General features: G+C 39.4%; 1 protein-coding gene across 2 annotated transcripts in view; it reads right to left on the bottom strand.

Moving 5' to 3' along the window:
- The window catches only part of LOC137435391 (nidogen-2), a 259,920-nt gene that overhangs the window by 171,258 nt on the left and 70,037 nt on the right, over nucleotides 1–18,625 (bottom strand). For both annotated transcript variants that reach the window (XM_068129147.2, XM_068129155.2), the window contains exon 4: nucleotides 1,512–1,876. In XM_068129147.2, coding sequence (XP_067985248.2) covers nucleotides 1,512–1,876 — 365 coding nt within the window. The remainder of the gene's footprint in view (nucleotides 1–1,511; nucleotides 1,877–18,625) is intronic.

The following is an 18,625-nucleotide window of genomic DNA, read 5'->3' as shown; positions in this document are numbered from 1 at the left end:
GCCTGAACAAGTTGGCAGTTGTTTGGAATCTTCTCTTGTAGATGATCTTCCGGACAGTCGAATGATTGATTTCATATTGTTTGGACATCTTTTTAAATCCCTTCCCAGACTCGTAGGCATCTATAACCTTCTTTCTGAAGGCCTCAGATAGCTCTTTTGATCTAGGCATGGTGACGCCACACACTTCATCAACAAAGAGCAAACCAAACTAAAAGTCTGAGGTTTAAATAAGACAGGTTCCTCCAAGATCCTCTCTAACGATGTTCTAATCATTTGCACCTGAGCTGGTGCATCTGATTCTAATTTTAGGTATTTGAAGTAGTGATAAATGTAGGGGTGTACTTACTTTTTCCACATGCAAAATTTGCATTTATGTTTATTTAAATTATACAATGGACTACAAAATGTAAATGTTTCATGATATTTGTTATATTATATCACCTTTATCTATCAATATTGTTGATATGAAGATCAAATAGCTGTATGTTGAAAAAGTCAAAACTTTACATGGGGTGTACTTACTTTTTCACGTGTCTGTATATATATATATATATATATATATATATATATATATATATATATATATATATATATATATATATATATATATACATATATATATATATATACGTATATATATATATATACACCAGCTGAATGCACCCGGCGTTGCCCGGGTTCTTTTTGAATGAATTTAATCTTCTGTGCATTGGTCTTACGACTTTAATTCAGCTTTTACTCATGGCTGTAGAAGATTGACTACTATAATTCAGCTCAGCTTTTAATTGTGAAATGGGCCCAGCCCAGCCGAGGTGGCCTCGCCCGGCCTCGCCACCTAGCCAATAACCTTCCCGGGGCCCGTCACGACATTTTTTGTTGTAGAGGTTTCCTCCTATCTTTCACCGTTCAGGAGATTAGCGCTGCAGATAAACAAACAAGCAAAAACTTTCTCTTATATATATATAATATATATATACCAGCCGAAAGCACCCGGCGTTGCCCGGGTTCTTTTTGAATGAATTTAATACTATAAATCCGCTTTAACTCGCGGCCGTAGAAGATTGACTACGATAATTCAGCTCAGCTTTTAATTGCGAAATGGGCCCAGCCCGGCCGAGGCAGCCTCGACCGGCCTCTCCACCGAGCCTATAACCTTCCAGGGGCCCGTCCCGACATTTTTGGTTCTTTTTGAATGAATTTACGACTATAATTCAGCTTTTACTCACGGCCATAGAAGATTGACTACTACAATTCAACTCAGCTTTTAATTGCGAAATGGGCCCACCCCAGCCGAAGCGGCCTCGACCAGCCTTGCCACCTAGCCTATAACCTTCCCGGGGCCCGTCCCGACATTTTTTGTTTTCGAGGTTTCCTCCTATCTTTCACTGTTCAGGAGATTAGCGCATGCAGACAAACAAACAAACAAACAAAAACTTTCTTTTATATATATATATATATATATATATATATATATATATATATATATATATATATATATATCATGTGCTTACCTAACCATTCTTCTGGTAGGTCACCCCTGCCAGATTCAACGACCGCCTGCCCATCACCATGATCATGCTGTGGTCTAACTGGCCTGCTTCCTCTTGGATCTATACCATGGTGATGCCACCTGGGTACTCGAGACTGTGGTTCCCTGTAGACACGGTCTTGGTGGCTTCTCTCTTGTCGCACCACGGCCTGTGGAGCATCGGCCAAAACTCCCTTCGCGGTTTTGTCTTCTATTCCTTCCTCAATCGGCCCATCCCGTGGGGTGGAACCTCTTCCTCGACCAGAAGCCGGTACAACGTTCCCAAACCGCCTTGCACTGCCAATGTGGAAGACCCAGATTCCAGGTGTTCTCCCAGCATTTCCCCACCTGTGACAGACATCACATCATTGATACCAATATGACTCAATCATCAAATTGCAATCTAATGCGAAGCAATGTGGAATGAAGATATTAACAAATTCCAAATGAAACAGATGTCACTAAGATTAATTCTCAAAGCAAAACAAGCAGTTTGGTATTGTGAATTATTCCAAAAGCAAGCCAAAACAAAAAACAAAAAGTTAATAAATCTGTAAAATTATGAAGTCGCTAAATTAAACTGCCACTTTCTTTTATGCCGCTATTTTCACTCGTCACTGCTTTATGTGGTGTGAATCACTTCAATCATATCAAATTTGAATTTTATCCACTTGGGAGAATTTACCTTGAAGCTCAGATATTTACATCATTCTTATTCTTCATTCATTTTTCCTATTTTTTTTCTATTCCTGTTGCATTTATATTTCTACGTGTTAGCATTTATAAACATTTGTGCTTGACTGCTTTTCATACTATGTTGCTTCCCAGTTTTGAAGTTGGACACAAGGTTGATTTGCAATATTCTGGTTTCAATAATTTTGTGCTGTGTGATAAAGATAGACTGTAAGAATCCAAAATGGTTTGGAACATAAACCTTTTTTGGATATATTCCTTTGTGCAACTCCATGTAAATCATTGCACACCACCTCTTTCAGGTAGTGACCCACAGTACTTCTAGGTCGTAAATACCTCTCTTCCAGCTAAATCAAGATTAACTTGACCAAGATCAACAAGATCAACAAGATTAACTCGATGAAATCAAGAATAACAACTTATAAGAGATTAATATAATGACAACTAGAATGGCGCTCGATAGGGCACATACCTCCGCCAGGCTGAACATTTATTTAAATCCCACTCATGGGCCGGATCTGGATTCAGACCTGAACCAAAATGTAACCGGCTTGTTCTTGTCACCTTACCAACTCATCCACAAAGTTTCATCATAACTCGTCTATAACTTTTTAAAATATCATGTTATATATTGCTTTTCGCCCAATCTCTCAATAGTGAAGAATCACTTGAAAATTAAATAATTATCGTATCCGAATCCATATTCAGATCTTCACCAAAATCGAATCGATTCGGTCTTGTCACACACCCAACCTCGCCACCAAGTTTCTACCAAATCCGTCCATAACTTTTTGAGATATTGTGATATGTATCGGTTTCAGCCCTATCACTCAATGGTGAAGAATCACTTTAAAAATTCTCTGATCCGGATTTGAATCTTCAAAAAAATTGAATCAACCCTTCCTTGTCACATACGCAACCTGTCCACCAGGTTTCGTCCGAATCCGTCCACAATTTTTTGAGATATCCTGCTATGTATCGTTTTTGGCTTATCTCCCGATGGTGAAGAATCACTTAAAACTGATACTAGCAGGATCCGAATCCGGATCTTCACCAAAATCTAATAATTTCATCCTCGTCACATACACTACCTTTCTGCCAAATTTCGTCCAAATCCGTCCACAACTTTTTGAGATATCTTGTTCACAGGCAAACAAACAGACAACCAGAGAAACAGACAGACAGGGGTGAAAACATAACCTCTGTTCACCTTCGGTGGCGGAGGTAATAATGTTTTCGCAGCACCAATATGAGGCCACATGAGGCACCTTTGATGAATACCCTTTTATGGTATTGAAGCTCAAACATTGCTATATATTGAGACTAACCCTCGCGCTATATATGGAGATTTCGCCTGCACTGGAATCCAGAAGCAAGGCTAGCTGCTCTTGGATCATAGTGGGGTAGGAGGGTGGTGGACATGACTGCACAGGGTGCCGATGCTTCAAAGGGCTCCCATAAAAAGGTTTGCAGCCAACTTTGCACAGACAGGTGATGCAATGCAGCACAGCAGAGAGAAATCACTGCCATCAGTGAACGGCTATTTCTTGGTGAACTTCCCAAGGGCAGAACTTTGTCCTTCATTCCCAATTCGTCCCAATCTCTCAGTTGAAAGAGAATGCGCCAACAAGGCAAGATGTCACCAACATAAATACTGGAGTTTGTTCATCATTCCAACATATTTTGTGATGCTTTGTACAGGAGTTTACACTTCCTGGGGCTTGGCTTATCTGCAGCAATTCGACAACATTTCAAATGCATATAATTAATTGTGAAAAAATATTAACGGTTTTAGTTGCTGGTGTAAATCATTTATGGGGCTGTATTAACAGTATATGATGATGTCAACAGTATTATATGATGTCAACAGTATTATATGATGAGTATTATAAGATGTCAACAAGAAAACAATTACAGTTCAAGAAAAAGTAGACTTTTCAAGACAAAATTAGATACTGTTATATTAAAGTATTACGAGTTAGTGATTTTAAATAATTCCAGGTCAGACTGATCTGAGAGCTGAAATATACCCTACTACAGAGTATTGGTGCTACTGAAGCTGTTTCTCGGCAAGGGTTATTTATGCTGGGTGGTTTGCCATTGCCTTCGCAGCAGTCAGTCAGGGCAAGAATTTTTATAACATGGGATATGAAACATCCATCAAACTAGATGGTATTCTTAAAATACTTACCCTGGGCAGTCAACTTGGTGTGAGCCAACTCTTCTGTTTTTGAAAGTTTTTTTTACTTTGATCCAATATGGCTGCCAGACCACGTGAGCAATGACATCATAAATTTATATTCTCGAATATAATTGTTGCATAGATCACGCTCAATACATTTGAAACTGATCAGACTAAGCGTCGTCCCTGTCCAATTATGACGTCATAATTTTGGCACCAATGACGTCATCGTTAACAACACCTATTTCCCATATGGAGTTCTTTACAATGAGCCACGTTTCAATTTTTCCATGCAGCGGTTTTGGAGATAGAGAGGTGCAACATTTTTCGGTTTTTCCAAGATGGCGCCTGTACCACATGACCTATAACGTCATGATTATCATTAAAATATTCTAAAGGAGGAGGTGCTTCTATGGTGAAAATTTCGTGACCATCAGACCAACAGTTGCTGAAAAAAAAAATTCATAATGATTGGATAAGTGTACTTGTCGAATTATGACGTCATAACGAAGGCACCGACGACATCATCATTAACATATCTTATTCCCCATGGGGAGTAGTTGACAATGAGCCAGGTCTCAATTTTCTACATGGAGTGGTTTCGGAGATATTGAGGTGCGATAATTTTTTCCAATATGGCGTCTGTACCACGTGACCTATGAAGTCATGATAATCATTAAAATATTCCACTGGAGGAGTCGCTTCTATAGTGAAAATTTCATGTCAATTGGACCAACGGTTGCAGAGAAAATGAATTTTTAAAATGCAGACACGTACGGCACACGGCATGTACGTAACTGAATGCTTAACCCCGCTTTTCGCTTCGCGAGCGCAGGGTAATAAAGCCAGCAGATGGGATACCCAGTTTAACGCCATACGAAGGACTGCGCACACATTGGTGCTTCGCCCTTCCTGTGATACACCAGGATGATAGTTTATAGCCAGGCTGATATTATATCCCAGGCTAGGTACCAGAGTATGCGTACCTCCAAGCTATCCTTTCAATGCCAATTCAAAGAGGAAAACGAATTACACTTTATAAATGTAGTAATTTAGCACAAAGCAGAACCGCGGATGGATTGACCTGGAAATCGAAGGGTCATGAGGAATCTGCATGACATTATTTCACAAATGTCTATAATAAACAGCGAATAAGTATGTCTAATAATGAAGAAAAACATGACAAAGTGCAGGAGAAAAAGGACTAAGTGCTCAATATATTTTCACGCAGTGGCTGCAGCAGTGGAAAGACGCAATGCATTTCCCGAATGGCACGGAATACACGCGCATATGCATTTTTTCCTTGGCGCTTCGAGCATGTTAATATTGCAATAATTGTGTGCACCAGGATGTAATGGGTGAACAATCACCAAGGAGTCCTCCCATGGGGTCATGTTTTGCCTCAAAGAGCAAGCAGCTTGGTTGCTGACAATCAGCAAGTTCCTCGCCGCAAGACTAAACGGCAGCGCATCTTGTTGTCGTCTTTGAAGGTAGCAAGCAAGCTCACTTAGCAGAGCACCTGCTGCTTTTGGGTGAACCACTGCGGCAGGTTGTGTGAGCGCAGTCATAATATCCGAACATCAATTTACAGACGAGTTACAACATTTCACTTTCACAGTTCCTAATAATTTGGAGGCTTACAGAGGATATGGGGTGTGAAAATAAGGCCAGAACCAGCATCAGCCCAGCAGGGGACTTGTATTTTTGGTGCTGTTAGTCCATCTATCTGTCATTCCGTCCATCCGCCTGTTGCGGCATTCGTCCGGAGCCTCTACTTGAAAATGAAGACATTTATTTCATATTTGCCACATGTATGCAATAATACCTCGGCATGAGACAAGTTAAATGATTTTGGGATTGGAGTCAAGTCATGGAACACGTGCTTTTATTTCCGTGTCTTGGAAACTTTTGGGAGAATTTTATAGGATTATATATACTCTTGGGATCCATAATTTATTTATACTTTACCATCTTCACTACCAACTCATACTTGTCATTTCTTCTTTATTTATGTACAGTTTCCCATCTCCACTGCAGATGTAACCTTGACTTTATTATTTATTTATTTATATACACTTTTGTATCTCCACTCCCAACACGCAACTTTGCATTAATCTTTATTTCCACTTTACCATCTGTGCAATGCACAACTTTGAATTATTTATCCATCTGTATACACTTTACATCTCTGCTACTGATACCTTCAATTATTCATTGATTCATATACACTTTACCATCTCCTCTCCAAACATGCCATCTTGAAATATCTATTTATTTATCTATACTTTAGCATCTCCACAAAATGTAACTTTGAATTATCCATCGATTTATAAATACTTGATCATCAACGATTTTGACATACCACATTTAATTAATTATTTATATACCTTTTACCTTTCCACAAACCTCACCTCACCTGGAGTTGTTTATTTTATACACCTTACCACCTACACAGCAAGCACACAACTTTCAATTATTTCTTTATTTACATACACTTTACAACTAAGGAGTTTTTCTTTGTTCATTACAAACAAATCATCTTCAATTATTTATTTATATAAACTTTACCATCTCCACTACCTACATATTGATTCATTTACTTAGTTATTTAAATATTAAATCTACACGTCACATTTTTAAGGTGTGGTTGGGGGCTATGCCCTCCTCGATGAGTTCTTGAATCCTTGTTACCTCTGCCACCGAAGGTGGATGGAGGGTATGGTTCACCCTGTCAGTCTGCTTGTCTGTCTGCCTGTGAGCAGGATATCTCAAAAGGTTATGGACAGATTCGGACAAAACGTGGTGGACAGGTGTGTAGAAGGACGAATTGATTCGATGTTGGTGAATATTAGGATCTGTATCCGAGTTCTTTTAAATATTAAGTGATTCTTCACCAATGAGAGATGGGTCAAAAAACGATAGATAGCATGACATTTCAAAAAGTTATGGACGAGATATGACAAAACTTGGTGGATCAGTTTGGTAGGTGACAAGAACAAGCCATGTTAGATTTTGGTGTTTGACTAGGCCGAATGGTCCGGAGACTGATCTGGCCTATCAATGGGATAAAAAATGTAAACTGTTCAGCCTGGCAGGGTATGCGCTCCACTGATTGCTGTTCTAGATGTTTATATTTTAAGCTATTTCCTCTACAAATGCTGCAGTTGTAGGATTAATTGCAGGGGATTCATTGGTCTTTTATAAAGATATATGGAAATACATACTGTACTTATTTACTCCTTTCCATGTTACCTGTCAATAAAGCTTGCATGACCTGCTTTCATATTAGATGTCTAGATTGAAGTTAATTCTCAACATAATATAATCCAACTAGAACGGCACTCAGTAGAGAGCATATCTCTGCCTGGTTGGCCATAATCACTCAATGGTGAAGAATCACTTAAAATTTTCTACTAGCCGGATCCGGATCCGGATCTTCACCAAAATTGAATCGATTCTTCCTTGTCACACACATGACCTCTCCAACAAATTTCGTCCAAATCCCTCCATAACTATTTGAGATATCCCGCTATGTATCGTTTTTGGCCCTATCTCCCAATGGTGAAGAATCACTTTAAAAATTATAGTAGCCAAACGCAGATCTTCACCAAAATCTAATCATTTCGTTCTTGTCACATACGTTACACATCTCTGCCAAATTTCGTCCGAATCCGCCCAAAATTTTTGGAGATATTTTGTTCACAGACAAACGGACAGACAGACGGACAAACAGACAGGGGTGAAAACATAACCTCCATCCACCTTTGGTGGCGGAGGTAACTATAAACTCCAATTTTAGCTTTGCAGGCATTTCGATACATCCTGCAATACACCCAATTGCTTGATGATGTTAAATATTTCATCATATCAATGACATACCTCTACTACTAATCCACATGCCCAGCTAAGGAGCGTAGTGACCTCCCTTGGGGGTTGACCTTTTGCACTTCGTTCTCTTGGAACAAGGTAACACAAAGGTCAATGAAAGGGAACAGCAAATGTCAAAGAATGATAATATTTCTCAAGAAAAGAAGGAGTTATCGGAAGAAATAGCATGAGAAACAAGAAAGAGCAATCAGAGATTGCAGACCATCACCAGGATGTGTTTTCAGTGGTTTTTAAGGCTTTTGGGTTAAAAACAAATATGGCGGCCAAACCACGTGACCGATGACGTCATCATTTATTTTTTTTACACCAATTTATCCCTAGATGATACTCCATAAATTTTATCTTGATCGGATGAAGTTTTGTACTTGTCGAATTATGATGTCATAATGGAGGCACCAATGACATCATCATTAGTATATTTTATTCCCCATGGAGAGTTCTTTAGAATGAGCCATGTCTCAATTTTTTTCCATGCAGCACTTTCAGAGATATAGAGGTGCAAAGTTTTTTGGTTTTTCCAAGAAGGCGCCCATACCACATGACCTATGACATCATAAATATCATTTTTTTTAAATATACAGGTGGAGTTGCACCTATGGTGGAAATTTCCTGTCAATCTGACCAACGGATGCCGAGAAAATCATATTTATTCTGTGCAGACAAACAGACAAACAAACATGAAAAATCGGTCAGAGACCGAGGACTTGCCGGAATGTACTTTTTTATCGGCCATTTTGGATCATTAAAATTACATAATGACCTCTGACAAAGTTCAAACGAAGTGGGTTTAATCTTTACATGAGATAATTCCATATAGCTATTTGGGCGGTGTATAAGCTAACAGATCGCTGTCTCCATCGATCTTGCCAATGCCGTAACACCTATCGGCTCAAAATCCTCCTAACTGTTGACTTGGTATTTTTTACAATGAAGGAAACACGTATCGGGAGTACATACGACATAGCGATTGTGAATGTGACAGCTCTGAGGCGACTTTCGCTTCGCATCGCTGTGACGGCGAGCACCAACATGGCGGCTGTAAGATTATTATTGAAATTCTAAAGACACTGTTTAGATTTTGATGATTTGCATGTGATATGATTTAACAGATGTTTATATAAATCGTTAAAAATAAAAAAAAGCCTTCAATTTCTGTTATTTTGCATTTACATTTGGGCCTCCCAATTGAAGCCCCGCCCCTAGGGCGGGTACCATTGCTAGTTAGCAATAAACGATTTTAACGTTTTGGGTGACCTTGAGCTTGACCTTGGGCCGAGAGAGTTAAAAATTGGGCACAGTCTATTCCAGGGCAAGGCAAATATGTGTGTAAAGTATGGCGATGCTATGTGCAACGATGTAGATGTAGCACTGCGCACAAACAGACAGACAAACCAACCAACCAACATACTTGCGGGAATTTATTCCGGCAAGTAACAAACGGACCCAAATGCAACACCCTCTTCTCTTGCAAGGGTAACTAAAGTAGGTCTTTCTCCATCAAAATGATGTGAAGTAAATCTCTCTGCCAATGGAGCAGCATTCATCTCTGACTTTAAGGAGTTAAGTCAATGTCGTTTGCAGGCACAGACTCAGGTGGAAAAATAGATTCAACTTGGAGAAACCTTATCCAATATAAACCACGAATTGACCTTTGTTTGCATCATTATTTGAATGATTGACATACTTGTCTTGAAACTACAATCCCAAAACTTGTTTTGACCTCCTTGTTCAGATTATCAAGTGCCTTGAAGCACAAAACCTTACTCTACCAATTTGTTTCAGGATCGGAGGTCAAATTTAGCAACTGGTCTGCTCGAGTACATCACACTTTCATTAAAGATGTTTGAACATGTCCAGCATCCTTAAACAGCAGACATTTTGAGTGCAATGATTTATTTTCAACTTACAAAGAAACTTTATACTTATTGGTGCAAGTTAAGAGTCGATGTTCCACACGAACGTAGCAATAAAACAAAAAAGATGGAATCTCATTATTTACCGGGAAGATATCTGCACATGTACAGGTCTTACAGAAGGCAGCTGTATAAACAATGCCGCTTTTCCAAACCCAATGGTTCCTCCAACTGCAGATGGCTTCAGCGTATTTGAAACCCGTACAAGCAAATGTTGCTGAGATCGTGGGAAAAACGCCATCACAGACTCGTCTGTCTCTGTCCAACATCCAATTCTGTGACAGAAGGCTCCTGCTTGTGGCTCATCCCAATTTTTTCCTTTCCCAAGATTCTTGCCTCAATGTGTCCCATTATCACAAGGTTTATTCATTCTCAGAGTGCTAGTTATATTTTTGAAGAAAGAATTTAAACTTCTCTTTACTCTAGGGGTCAAACTTAATTGCTAAGCTAAGGCATATTGTGCTATTGAGCTGAAGCAATCTTTCAGGAAAAATGTTTTAATTTGAATGCAATAACTGTTCATGCTTACGCCTCTAAACTCAAGAGCATTAAACTCCTTCCCGACGGCTCAGTTTCCTGGTGAAGTATCTTCAATAGACAGGCAACCAGTGTGTGGAAATGGGTGTCAGGATTCAAGGATGCTGGGGGAGCTCCATGATGACCTTGATTTCTATAGCCCAATGATAAATACTTTGGAGTCTCCTCCACTAACACTCATTGAAGGATCAAGAAGGACTCCAAGAAGGAGTCTCCTCTGCTAACACTTATTAAATGTGCCTTTCAAGAAGTGTGTACGGTACTGGTATCCTAAAGAAGAAGAAAGAAGAATAACCACTCCTTTTGCATTATCAGAGGAGTATGGCTGCCAAGGCAATGTTCCTTGGCTAGTGGGCACAATCCTGGATGGATCACCACTCCAACACAAGTTGCTTGAATGGCTCATTCTTCCCACTAAGCTTGTACATTTTGCTAACCTTGGAAGGAATTACAGGCTAAGTCAACCCACGACAGGGGTTGTTTTAACTGCAAGACAGGGGCTTGAACTCAGGACATTGCGATCTCAAGCCACCAACCCTAACAGTTAGGCCAGCACTAGGCATATATATATATATATATATATATATATATATATATATATATATATATATATACACATACATATATAATATATAATGCTATATATATATATAATCTATATATATATATATAATGCTATATATATATAATGCTATATATATATAATGCTATAAAAATATAATGCTATATATATAATGCTATATATATAATGCTATATATATATATAATGCTATATATATATATATATAATGCTATATATATATATATATATAATGTGATATATATATATATATATATATATATATATATATATATATATATATATATATATATATATATAATGCTATATATATATATAATGCTATATATATATATAATGCTATATATATGTATAATGCTATATATATAATGCTATATATATAATGCTATATATATAATGCTATATATATATTGCTATATATATAATGCTATATATATATAATGCTATATATATGTATAATGCTATATATATAATGCTATATATATAATGCTATATATATATAATGCTATATATATATAATGCTATATATATGTATAATGCTATATATATAATGCTATATATATAATGCTATATATATAATGCTATATATATATATATATAATGCTATATATATAATGCTATATATATATATATATATACATATATATAGTAAAGTGTGTCTACATTTCAAAGTTTCAAAATGAATACTGACCAGGTTGTCGTTGTGTTCCACTTGGAGAAACAATAATATTTGCCAACTCAGACGAAAATCGGAGTAGATTTAGAACTTGCACAATGCCCAGGAAGATTTCTCACATAGAGCAAGGTGAGATATATTGTAATTTTCAAAGTAGAGGTACAAATAACAAACGATCCAACGAATTTAAACACTAAAACATCAAAAAAATGACGTAAAAGCAAAAGAAGAACATTCAATGATAAATTCCTTTCACTGCTTTTGGGAATTTGTTTCGGTGGTGCTCGGCCATATGCAGAACAAATTGCTTCTGCTCCTCATTTCAGACCAGGGCAGGTATTTGAAGAACTGACTTGTTGGAAAGGTGGCATCCTCTGATGGTGCCACGTTGAAAGTCACTGAGCTCTTCAGTATGGCCCATTCTCCTACCAATATTTGTCTTTGGAGATTGCATGGCTGTGTGCTTAATTATATATACCTATCAGCAATGGGTGTGGCTGAAACAGCCGAATCCACTAATTAGAATGGGTGTCCGCATACTTTTGGTCATGTCGTGTATATACAGTGCATTCAAAAAGTATTCAGACCCCTTCACTTTTTTCACATTTTGTTATGTTGCAGCCTTATGCTGAAATCGTTTAAATTCATTTTTTCCCTCATCAATCTACACTCAATACCCCATCATGACAAAGAGAAAACAGGATTTTAGAAAGTTTTGCAAATTTATTAAAAAGAAAAAACTGAAATATCACATTTTCTTCACCTTGATTGGAGTCCACCTGTGGTACCCAAAGTCCAAACTGAGCAATCGGGGGAGAAAGGCCTTGGTAATAGAGGTGACCAAGAACCCGATGGTCACTCTGGCTGAGCTCCAGCGATCCTGTGTGGAGATGGGAGAAACTTCCAGAAGGACAACCATTACTGCAACACACCACCGATCTGGGCTTTATGGCAGAGTGGCCAGACGGAAGCCTCTCCTCAGTGAAAGACACATGAAAGCCCCGCTTGGAGTTTGCAAAAAAGCACCTAAAGGACTCCCAGACTGCGAGAAACAAGATTCTGTGGGCTTTCATGTGTTTTTCACCGAGGAGAGGCTTCCGTCTGGCCACTCTGCCATGAAGCCCAGATCGGTGGAGTGTTGCAGTGATGGTTGTCCTTCTGGAAGTTTCTCCCATCTCCACACAGGATCTCTGGAGCTCAGCCAGAGTGACCATCGGGTTCTTGGTCACCTCTATTACCAAGGCCCTTCTCCTCCGATTGCTCAGTTTGGCCAGGCGGCCAGCTCTAGGAAGAGGCCTGGTTGTTCCAAACTTCTTCCATTTAAGAATTATGGAGGTAGTCCGTGGGCCGAGTAGGGTTTACATGCACCCCCCCCACAACTTAACTTCCTGGGTATGTCCATGTACCCCCCACCCTAGGGGTTAGGAAAAACCATGTTAACAGAAACAAAACTCATTCCCAAGGTACCTCCCACGCATATTGTGATGTTACCCCCCCTGTGTCAGTGATTTCCGAAAATTAGGGGTAGGCGAAATTCAAATGGCCATAACTTTTTACCTCGTCATCCTATGGTTGCATATGACCCCTCAAAATGTTTGTCCTGGGACACTCTTTACAATGATATGTGTTATATGCAAATGAGGTCACTAATGAGGTCACCAGAGGTCAAACTATGAGGGAATGAGTTTTTTTCTGTTAACATGGTTTTTCCTAACCCCTAGGGTGGGGGGTACATGGACATACCCGGGAAGTTAAGTTGTGGGGGGGGTGCATATAAACCCTACTCAGCCCACGGACTAAGGCCACTGCGCTCTTGGGAACCTTCAATGCAGCAGAATTTTTTTTGTAGGCTTCCCCAAATCTGTGCCTTGACACCATCCTGTCTCTGAGCTCTGCAGGCAGTTCCTTCGACCTCATGGCTTGGTTTTTGCTCTGATATGCATTGTCAGCTGTGAGACCTTATATAGACAGGTGTGTGCCTTTCCAAATCATGTCCAATCAATTGAATTTACCACAGGTGGACTCCAATCAAGGTGTAGGTACATCTCAAAGATGATCAAGAGAAATGGGAGGCACCTGAGCTAAATTTCAATTGTCATAGCAAAGGGTCTGAATACTTACGTCAATGTGATATTTCAGTTTTTTTTTTAAAATAAATTTGCAAAACTTTCTAAAATCCTGTTTTCTCTTGGTCATTATGGGGTATTGAGTGGAGATTGATGAGGGAAAAAATGAATTTAAACGATTTCAGCATAAGGCTGCAACATAACAAAATGTGAAAAATGTGAAGGGGTCTGAATACTTTCTGAATGCACTGTATATTGTATACATACATGCATTAAACAAAAGGAACAACAATGACTAAATGCGACATGATGTTGATGTCATGCACAGAAATTATGCCACTGGTCGGTGCTTCAAACCCGGCTGAGTCATACCAAAGACTTTAAAAATAGTACGTGCTGCTTCCTTGCTTGATGCTCAGCAATTGAAGAATAGAACAGGGACAGACAATGCTGAGAAGGCAATGGCAAACCACCGAGTATAACCCTTGCCAATAAACTGCTTCGGCCACACCAACTTTCTTTAAGAAGTGTATGTTTCATTAATATGTATATATACATATATACAAGCAAGAACTTATTTGTTAGCTGATTGTTTCATTGTCAGCATACCAATCAGGAATAACTAAGTGCCATGAAAGCCTTTGGCTGAGTTTGTAAACTTGTATTCCCGTGGCATAAACTGAGGATTTTGCTGTTGGGAATCAGTTAAGGCAACCAGCTGGTAAAATGGCTACGTCTTTGTTGAAGAAAGATTGTTAAATCCCATTGCAGTTTATTATCTCCTTCCTATCATTTGCTCCAACAAATCCATCACAAACATGTCAAGAAAAGCAATATTCTCTCTCTTCCCATGAGGGACCATAGGACTTAGGTTCTTTTGCTGTTTCTTTGAGCTTGACTGCATATTTGATGTCAATATGCTGCTACTACTACTACTACTACTACTACTACTACTACTACTACTACTACTACTACTACTACAACTACCATTGGCACTACTACAATGTCACCAATGCAACTCTTTTTTGCATCAGCCAGAGATTTTGGGGGGGGGGTTTGAAAGTTTTTGGGCCGACAATAATTCGCTTACTCTTCACGAAAGATGCGATGGGTTATTTCGCTTTCACTGGCTAATGCTCGCAGATGAATTCCCGCTTAACATCCATGAGAGCGATAGCACATTTTGTGATGCAATGCCCTGCCTGAGAAACACCAATTCAACCATTTATAATTGGCTTGAGAATCGAAGCAAGACGAGACAACTCAAGGGAGAGTGCAATATCTCTGCGCAATCCCATGGGATTACAAAAGAGCACAATATTTTATAACTGTTGTGGTACTTCTGTGGATCAACAGTTAAAATTGAAATACCTCTTTTATTATCTGTCCATTGACCAACTTGGTGGTTCAGGTCTGAAGTTGGCATTTACACATCTTTAGTTTGTGTCAAAGTGGAAGTTTTTTTAAAGAGATCTTTACGAAATAATAACCTCATTGTTTCATTTAAACCTCTTATTTTAATCTCTTAATTTAATTTGATCTTAATCATAATTTAATTTAACCTCTTAATGTCATTAATACCCTATTGCTATGAAGAACAGGGTGTTGGGGGTGGGAGGATAGGGGTGGCAGAGAGGGGACAGTTTTTTGGGTCCCTATTAGTCATTTTACCTTATTTGTCCTTTGAAGACCCTTTCAACACTTTACACACTTTAGACCCCTTAAGTCCCTATAGACTGCTTAAGACCAATAGACTCTTTAGACTTTGAAACCCCAACTACTATTGGAATGTGTCCTTTGGCCATTTAGAGCCTATAGACCCTTTGAAGCCCTTAGATGTTTAAATCCTCTTTAGACCTTTTAAGACCCTTTCGACATTTACATCCTTTAGACTCCTTTTCATACCTTTTAAACCCCATAGACAGGGGTTTTCAAAGTGGGGTACACATAACCTTGGGGGTACGTGCAAGGTTTTCCTTTGGGTACGTGGAGGATTACAAAAATTAATGTTAAATGCAGTTATTTCACCACTTTTGGTTCAAATGTGGAAATATAATGATCTTGTGTGGTAAGCATGTTATCTGTCTGTGTGTGCCAAAAATCGTTTCTTTTTTTGCAAAAACATGGGGTTTCGCTGCGATTTTAAAATTGACCACCATACATCCCTGTGTGCTGCCTGCTGGCAGCATGATTGCAAAATATTGGTGCCATTACAATAGTAGCGTGTTTCTTGTTGCATTGATTGTTCACACGTAAAACAGCTGTGAATGTCTAGTCTGGGTTTTAGCCTTTGCTTTTGACTTGGAAGTCTGCCTTTATAGTCAGTAGTCATAAACAAACATGAAGACTAGAGAACTGTCTTTGAAAGAAAAGCAAGCAATTTGGAAGCTAAAATAACAGAAGAATTCAATTAGAACCAACGCACAAAAATGGGGCATAGCAGATACAACAATTTGGAATGTCTGGAAAAGGAAGAAACCACCAGTGTACTTAGCAATAGACAATGACCAGGTCGGCCAAAGAAAATACCTGCAGTTGATGACAGAAAAATCATCAGAGCTGTGAAGAGAAACCCGAAAACAACTGTCAGTGACATCACCAACAACCTCCAGAGTGCAAGGCTGAAAGTATCACAATCTACCGTTCACATAAGAGTTCGACAGCAGATTTACAAAGGCTACACAGCATGATGCAAACCTTTCATCTGCACCAAAATAGAAAGGCCAGATTAGAATTTGCCAACAGGTACAGAGGTAAGCCAGTGGCGTTCGGCACAAAGTTTTATAGACAGATGATACCAAGATAAACCTTTACAAAAGCGATGGAAAGGTACAAGTGTGGAAAAAGGAAAACTACATGTGATCCAAAGCATACTACCTCATCTGTGAAGCATCATGTCATGGCTTGGGCTGGCACATTTGCTTCTGGAACTGGCTCTCTCATCTTTATTGATGATGTAACTAATGATGGCAGCAGCAGAATATATTCAGAGGTGTACAGAAACATTTTGACTGCCTATGTTCAAGCCAATGCCTCCAAATTCATTGATCGGCACTTCACCGTGCAGTGAGATAATGATCCAAAACACACTGCCAATGCAACCAAGGAGTTAATCAAGGGGAAAAAGCTGAAGGTTTTAGACTGGCCAAGTCAATCTCCTGAATTAAATCCAATGGATGCATTTCACTTGCTGAAGAGGACACTAAAGTCAGAAACTTCCAAAAAAACAACACCTGAAAATGGCTGCAGTAAAGGCTTGGCAAAGCATCTCAAAGAAAGATACCATGGGTTTGGTGACGTCAGTGGGTCACAGGTTTGATACAGTTATTGCATGTAAAGGATATACAACTAAATACTAACAATTATACTACTTTAATTTACTTTTTAAAGTTAATCTGTTCCAATACTTATGCCTACCTAAAATGCGGGGACTGAACATAAAAAGTGCAATTGTTCTACATTGGTAAAACATATATCCATAGAAATACCCCCCCCCCCCCCCAAAAGAAATCTGACCTTCTGTACTCTTGCCTCATATTCATCGTTTGATCTCAAATCCAAATTTATTGAGTATACAGCTATAATAACAAATTTGACTTTTTTTTTTTTCTTTTTTTTTGTTTGTTTGTTTGTTTGTATACAAGATCGAGGCTCGTGAAAGAGCAAACATTAATCACACAAAAAGACAAACCGACACACAAAACACAAAAAACAAGGGGAGCGGCAGACAAGATGGGGAGAGAGGGGGGAGGACACAAAAGAGAGGGGGAAGAAGGGGAAGGACACAAACACAACATTTGAGAGCAGGGACATCGGGAGGACTTGGGGGGAGGTGGGAGAGGATTAAAACATATGAACACTGCAAGGACTCTGGGGTGAATTACCGGGGGTAGAAAAGATCAAGGTTTTCGATGGGGGAAGATAAGAGATGGTGGTGAACAGCTGTTTTAAAGACCTGGAGGGAGGAGTGGGATTGAAGGGAGTGGGGGAGTTTGTTCCAGAGGCGGGAGAAAAGGGGAATGAAAGAGTGAAGGTGAGCAGAGAGCCTAGACTTTGGCAGTTTAACCATAAGAGGGTTGCAGGCAGATCTTGTGCGACCTGAAGGAATATTGGGGGGACAGAGCACAGAGAGAGCTGGGGGAGCAAGGCCGGAGAGGAGTCGGTAGAAGACAGAAAGACCACCAACCTGCCTGCGGTGAGTAAGTGAAAGGCCCTCGGCGTTGACTACATCGCAGGAGATTCCAATGATTCTGAAAGCTTTGGCCTCAACAGCGTGAAGCCGAGCAAGGTGTGAGGCAGGAGCACCCGCCCAGAGGGGGGAACAGTATTCCATTGAGCTGCGGATGAAAGCCTTGTATGTGGTGAGGAGCTCAGGTGTGCCAAGGAAGGACTTCGCACGACAGAGGATGCCCAGTCGGCGACTGGCTTTGGAGGCCAGCTTGGAAATGTGGTTTTCCCAAGAAAGATCATGGCAGATAGTGAGACCCAAAAGCTTGAGCGACAGAACTTCTTGGAGAGGATTGTTGAGAAAGTAGATGGGAGGGTTGTCCAGTCGGTCCTTT

The sequence above is a fragment of the Myxine glutinosa genome, chromosome 1 (assembly GCF_964187855.1).
Source record: "Myxine glutinosa chromosome 1, kmMyxGlut1.1, whole genome shotgun sequence".
In the NCBI taxonomy this organism is placed as follows: Eukaryota; Metazoa; Chordata; class Myxini; order Myxiniformes; family Myxinidae; genus Myxine; species Myxine glutinosa.
Note: the sequence above shows the minus strand (reverse complement) of the source record. Positions and strands in the feature narration are given on the sequence as shown.